The following is a 7,075-nucleotide window of genomic DNA, read 5'->3' as shown; positions in this document are numbered from 1 at the left end:
GATTCTAGAGATTTTTTATCGGGATTTTTATCTAGAGTTATCGGCTAAAGGGGTGTCTAGTCCTGGTCCTGAAAAATTGGGGTGTCTGCCAAGTTTTATTCCAGCTGTCACTTGACCAAAATCAGTTTGTTTCAGATGTGCTCGAACTGGTTTAAAGGCTTCTCTTTCATTTATGAGAAAGTACACTGGGAATGAAAATTCACATTTATTTTTATGATCACCCATCTCTTTAATCCAAACAATTCCAAATCATTTCTGCCTGGCCTATAAAATAAAATAGGATTCAAAACTTGAAGTTGCTGTAAGCTGGAAGGATAGTACTTGCTTTATCAGGAAATTAACTTAAAAGAAAAGCCATTTACATCTTCAAAATGTCCCCTAAAGCCTTGTTCCATAAAGTTAACTGTACAAAAACGTACACTATACACATTTAAGGGAAACCGTCTTGGCTGATGTGGAGGTATTGTAAAAGTCTTCATGTACAATTTTTAAAAATCTCTTCTGTACAAAACATCGATCATAGTTCCCAACCCTACCATCTGTAGTCCTTGAGTGCTCTGCAACAAATGTACCAGCTAATACTACAGCACATGCAGAGATCTAAACCCCATGTCTAAATGACAATGACAGCACCCACACCGCTCCAGAGGGCTTCCAGTGGGTTCGACCACTGCAGAACAGGCACTTCTTGTGTAGACGGACACGACTTGCGCACTAGCAAAGCACGAACACCTCTAACGCTGCCCCCCGCCAGCACACTGAAAACACGCACACTGGACGGGATTACATCGCTGTTAACGGCTTCTAATTATGAACATGACCATTTAACTTCATCAGCGCTGTAAACCTTCCGTCTCAGCCCAATTTACTGAAACGCGACGAGATTAGGTTTTAATATTGCATTCATCCAGGGAGCCCGATTTCAAAGCAGCGATTCAAAAGCCCTGCTGGCTCGAGAGAAATGGCGGGGAACAGCCTGTCCAGAGACTAACCCCCCAGAGGGGCTCGAGTTTCCAGAGTTATGACCCCTTGGCAGCTCCCTGCTTTCACTCCAGCTGCCTCTCCTCCAAACACCCCCCCTCTCAGAGCTGGATGAAATGTCAGCCATCCCAGCGCACACCAGCGGAGCCGGCAGGCACTGCCAATCAAGGGAGGGAGCGTCGGAGAGTCCGAGCTGCTCCGTCCTCGCCGGGGAGGTGCGAGGTGCCACAGCGCCTCCTTTCGCGAGATGCACTTCGAACCGACAGCCCTTCAGGACGCCACTTCTCCTCGTCTGCTCTGCGGGAGTCGTGTCCCGCTGGCGCACCTCGGGGCGGGGGTGGAGGTAGATGGGACAGGCGCGCCCTACACCCGTTCAGGATTGAGATCCTTGGTCCTTCGTCTGGGGAGCAGCTTGCGCTTCAGTACGATCAGCTGGAAATGGCGAAACACTTCAGAGTTCAGATTCACTGCCACACTAAACGGTAAAAACACAAGCTTCCAGAAACCAGTTTGGGAAAAATGCATGCTCCGATTCCAGTTTATATATGATTGAAGAGCGAACTAAATCTATTAATCTGCTGCACACCCACTATAACCTTCTTTGTAGAGCCCACCATTCTTTTCAGTATTTTGCATCGCTGGAAGTCACCAGAGTGAGTTTACAGCCCCACACCTTGGCTTGGAATACAGACTTGTAAAAAACTCAGGAAACAACCCGACCGGAGATTCACGGGTCTTTCCCAGGGCACTGTCGGAGATACTGCCATTAGGAGTGTATGTTTCTATTTACAAACTACACAACTAAAGGGATAACTTTAGTGGGGTCAGACTGTTTAAGACCAGAGTGGAATTGTGTCGGGATGATGGGGTTCATATTCCTGCTCTTACAAACAGTGGGATCTCCAATGATCAAGTAGTCAGGACTGTGGCTGATCCAAAGGACCTCTTGTTCACTGGTTGGTAAGTGTGAACCACGGGCAATAGTGCCATCTACTGGTCCACCATCATCACTTACAGGAACGTTTCATGAATTCCTCTGTAATGTCAGGCCTAGGACTAATATGAACTGTTACAGCACTGCTGTATCATACAGAAATTGTCTGTATCATACAGAAGAAATTCCTTCTTTTACGAATAAATATGAACTAACCCATTGCCATACGTCTCTCAGTGAAGATTACAATGGCTATAACTGGGGATCCGTGGACAGCAGAAGCTGTCTAGTGTGCCAAGCCTCGCAGACTAACCAAATACCTCCTGTCTTAAACAGCTTTTCAGTATGATAAGGGTAACTCACCTGTTCTGCAAAAAATGAGATAACTGTGAACACAACTAGGGTCACCAGAACACAGTGAGTCCAAAACTTCAGCTTATCTCTGTACACTCTCCTGGGGAGAAATGAACAAACAGGTGTCAACTTTACATCTTACAGTAGAACAAAGTTGAGCCACACAAAATCCACTAGTTCATGCTAGTTATTACACACAACAAGAACAACAATCCCATTTGCACAAATGCAGAAATGAGACATTTTAATAACAATCAGAGGGATTCACAGAACTTTACATCACAGTTCTAGCTAATTTCTTCTGAGCTATAACCACAGCAAAAGCCTTTCATTTTCAGCAGTGTGGCAGGTAACCTAGAAGCTCTGTACAACTGAAAAGAGTCGTACTTAATTGCAATTCTGCTGTGATCTAAAAGACCTCTCTGAAAATCAAAATCAGATGTTCACTGGTTTTTAGTACAGCTCTGCTTTTTGACACATTCCCCACAACATGGTGGAGCTTTCTGATTTCCACAGTTGCTCAACTTGCTCAGCAATGAAGAAACAGGGTATCCAGTTGCTGACTGAGGTGTCCCAGGATGGAAACAGAAAACACCTTGAAATTTAACAACAAAAAATCAGATAATGCTGAGACTATGATGACAGTAATGTAAGAGTTCAAATGTAAGAGTTTGAACTGTCAGATAATTGTAAATGTAAGATTTCTGGACTACACCTAAGAAGGCACATTTGTAACTGGTGCAAAACTGAACTGCTTCTACAGACTCCCTTTCAGCTCTTTGCAGACACAACCTCCTTGGCCGAAACAGGCAGTAAATCCACCTGCTGCCTCAGTGACCTGTGACTAGCTTTCCGGCTAACAAGGAAGCATTTTCACTTGAAAGGAGTCCAGCCAAACAAGTCGACTCTTCTGACAGGAATTCAATTCCATACGTGGCCCCTGTGGAACAAATTAATACAACTCCCCTACAATCCTCACCAAAACAATCACTGCAATGCAGCGGAGGGTCACGAAACACTTGGTGAGCGAGAAAGATGCCAACAGAACAAGTTGATGTGGTCACTTGCAGCCAACAACTCTGCATTGGAAAGTGAAGAACTGACAGACTTCACCGCCAGTGTAATGTGAAAATTAGTTTACATGAGAAAATAAGGATGCCAACAGCTATTCAGATTTTAATTAACTGCCTCCATCTTTTATCTGTCAATTTTAACATTTTATTTTAAAGGTCTGAAAAAACCTTAAAGAAGTGGAATCTCCTGTGTGTCATGACTGGTCACAGAGCCATCTAGTGGACATGTTGAGAAGGACAACTCCATGGGGCCTGATGATACACATCTTCAACAAGTCAGGATAATATTGCACACGGTTAAGAGTTTAGACATGTATTATTGTTTAATGCTTCATCTTTGGGATCTTGAACTGTCCACTCAAGACTTGCTCTCTTTCAGCGCCCCAGTATAGTGACGGGGACACTACACCGTAAACAAGCACTGAACTTCAGATGAGATGTAAAACTGAGGTTCTGACTCTCTGTGGTCATTACAAATCCCAGGGTGTTTCTTGAAAAGAGTAGGGGTGTAACCCCGGCGTCCTGGCCAAATTTCTCCCTGGTCTTTACCAATCATGGTCTCCTAATAATCCCCCTCTCTGAACTGGCTTCATCACTCTGCTCTCCTCCCATCCTGGCACAGGCACATCCAGTTTATACCGCGATTTCAGGACATTTAATACATTATCTTGAGGTCCTTTTCTGTACAACCATGACTTTGTAACCCTATATTAGAAAAAAATACTCTACTGGTTATACTTACAGCTTGTTTGACAGGTTCCTTGGTTGATATTTTATAGCAGTAATGGATTTATTGACAAATTCGCACAAGTCTACAACAACTACTATTCAAATTGATACAACCATTATTTTCATGCTGAATAGAGTACAGCTAAATAATAAGCTCTTGGGTTGACCACCACCACAGAACCAAGATCAAAAGAGTCTGCATTTTGACAAGCATTTACAATCAGGGCCTACATAATGCATCTTCAAATTTATTATGCTCATAATAATAAATAAAGAAAATAAAGAAGTCTGGGTCTGAGACTGGGTGCTCAGTAGATCCATGTTCACATGTCACTGCTATGATGATATACTGACTACCGGACTACAAGGCAGATGGGAAAATGACAGCGCTCTCTCCTAAAGAACACAGCTCTTCTCACTGTTGCCCCAGATACTGGCAACAGTCCAGCACTGAGAGAAGATCCTGCCAGCTCACAGCACATATTTTATCTGCTCAGGGGTGCTGACAGGAAGGGTCATTCATTATCCTCCTATAACAACAGTGCAGGCCTGCATGCAACTGGCCTTAATAAATCAGGAGGAGGACAGTGAGTGTACAAAGGTTTGGATAGGAAAAAGTGTCTCATCTTCTGCTCTCATTACTGCCAGAAATGCAAACTGCGTCTATCAATAGAAATGAAGGGCAGGGAAACACTGACAGCATTCAATTTTCCAAGAAGGAACCCCAGTGTGTTCATACAGTATACAAAGACAAAAAAAGAAAGCAAAAATGATCCAACTATAAATGGAGTTAAAATTACCACACACTAGAAAAGAGTACTTGCCACAGCCCTGCAGCTGTAACATCTGTGTTCCGCATTATTTAATGGAGAGAATCTACATGAAAGTGCATTTAAAACAAAGAAATGGTACTTCTTTACACAAAGAGTTGTGGGAGTGTGGAACAAGCAACCCAGTCATGCTGTTGAAGCTGTTGCCCTAGTTTCTTTCAAGAAACAGCTGAATGAGATCCTGGGGTTAATTAGGTACTAATTATAAACGGGAAATGGTCTCCACTCATTTGTAATTGAGTTTAAGTTCTTGTGCATGTGACCAGACTTTAATGTGGATTTTGTTAACAAGCCTGTGTGTCAGCTTGGAGACACTTTGTTTTCATTTATAACCATTGTTTTATAGCAATATATATAATACATTATATAGCAATATAAACAGTGTGATTTCAGTTTAAAAAACAGAATAAATGGGTCTCCAAAGGTGGTGTTGCTGGCACTCACAGATGAATTCAGAAGAGCCCTGGACTGAATTAAGATCTGCCATGTATCTGGTGCGGCCCGCAGGCCCTAGCTCGCTCCGTACCATTGGCGCAGCTCGCGCATGTGCAGGAAGCGGTTGCGGTACTCCCGCGGCAGCTCGAACTGGGAGGGGACGGGGAACATCGACTCGTAGAAGTCCCGCAGGACGGCCTTCACCGTGGGGGCATCCTTGTGGCCGTGGTCGATGTTGTCGTTCAGGCAAACGAACTTCCTGCAAGAGCGCAAAGCGAGCCGCGTTACAGAACAACCAGGTGCCCAGAAAGGACTGTCGGCTCCACTGAAGCTTACTTCAGAGAGCAAAAACGCTTCCCTTTCTTCTCCATATCTCTACACGTGATCCCGTGCAACCAGCCTTACGGCATCACCTGCCAATCTAACTCAAAAGAGTCAACAAAACGAACTGCACTTGCAGCTCTTGCACAACGACAAGAGATCCCACTCTGGGCAAATAGACTCCAACCGGAGGTTTGGGACAGAGTACTGCAGTGCGCATCAGCAAGCCAGTGACATTCTCGCTAAAAGAACGCCAAAAGGCCTTGAAGGAACTTTTATCTGTCAAGTAGGAGCTGCGTCAGCAGGCGTAGGCTGCGCAGAAACAGGTAAAGGTTTATTCCATTGCTTGAAGGGAAAGAAAAGATGCACAAGACATCAGGTGTCACACCTGAGGAAGGCTCTACAGCTGAAACATTGCGTCTCTTTTCCGTTCAGCAATGGGATGAACCTTGATGTGTTCTTTTATCTATTAAGACGACGTGATGGATATATTGTAATTTAGGACTACAAAAATCCTCAGTTATACCTACACTACGAGCCTCTAACCTTAGCAAGAGCCATACACTTCAGTACTGAAGGGAAAGGGAAAAAGCAGCTGTGAAAGCCAACATCTTTACCTGGGGTTTTTCCTGATATCATCCAGCTGGCCAACCACATGCGACACATTCGTTCTGACCATTTTGAAGGCAATTTCATCTTCGCCCATGATTTCAAACCTTTTCAGTAGAAGCAAGAATGCTTGTTAACACCTAGAAGTGCAGTGTGTTAAAAACACATTCTTGAAGCTGAATCGAGGCTTTCATACTTCATGCACTTAAAATGTTTTAAAAAATTTAATTAGAAAAAATAACAGATGACAAAGATAAGAAAAAGAAACAATATGAAATAACACATAAACCGAGGAAGTGTAATAAATAAAATATTGATATAAAATCAGAAAGCAATATAAACTAACTATATCTTGGACTTGAAAACTGCCACTGTGTGGGTGAATCGTTAATGCGATCTGACAGACATTTCCTCTACTGCAGAGCCCAGACACAGAAAGCAGCTTCTTCTTTCCTTCTAAGACTCTCTCCCTCAAAGCACAGAGGCAGCTAGTCAGTTGTCCACAAAGGGTCAGACAGACAGGCTGGCTGCTACTCAGACAAGTGATCTGGTGCCGTATCTTTCAGTACTTTAAACACACGTAACAGAATTTCCAAATGAATTCTATATCTCCCTGGAAGCCAATGCAGAGATGCCAACACAGGAGTCATAAGTGCTCTATCTTGTGCTCTAGCAAGGACCCCAGCAGCTGAATTCAGTAAGGCTGTAGCTGTAATCACTTATAAGTCCAGAAAGGAGAGCCTTGTCCAATCTGGAAGAAGCTAAAGCATGAGCTACTTAATCTTCACTGGGAAAAGAGAGAAAAGATC

At 43.6% G+C, this 7,075-nt stretch overlaps 1 protein-coding gene across 2 annotated transcripts in view; it reads right to left on the bottom strand.

The window, feature by feature from the left end:
- Nucleotides 1-192: 192 nt before the first annotated feature.
- The window catches only part of gnptab (N-acetylglucosamine-1-phosphate transferase subunits alpha and beta), a 34,147-nt gene continuing 27,264 nt past the window's right edge, over nucleotides 193-7,075 (bottom strand). For both annotated transcript variants that reach the window (XM_088924295.1, XM_088924296.1), the window contains exons 18-21: nucleotides 6,275-6,373; nucleotides 5,428-5,595; nucleotides 2,279-2,369; nucleotides 193-1,413 (exon numbers count right to left, since the gene is read on the bottom strand). In XM_088924295.1, the coding sequence (XP_088780421.1) occupies nucleotides 1,345-1,413; nucleotides 2,279-2,369; nucleotides 5,428-5,595; nucleotides 6,275-6,373 (427 nt within the window). In that variant the 3' untranslated portion in view covers nucleotides 193-1,344. The remainder of the gene's footprint in view (nucleotides 1,414-2,278; nucleotides 2,370-5,427; nucleotides 5,596-6,274; nucleotides 6,374-7,075) is intronic.

This window comes from Atractosteus spatula, chromosome 8 (assembly GCF_055471065.1).
Source record: "Atractosteus spatula isolate fAtrSpa1 chromosome 8, fAtrSpa1.hap1, whole genome shotgun sequence".
In the NCBI taxonomy this organism is placed as follows: Eukaryota; Metazoa; Chordata; class Actinopteri; order Semionotiformes; family Lepisosteidae; genus Atractosteus; species Atractosteus spatula.
Note: the sequence above shows the minus strand (reverse complement) of the source record. Positions and strands in the feature narration are given on the sequence as shown.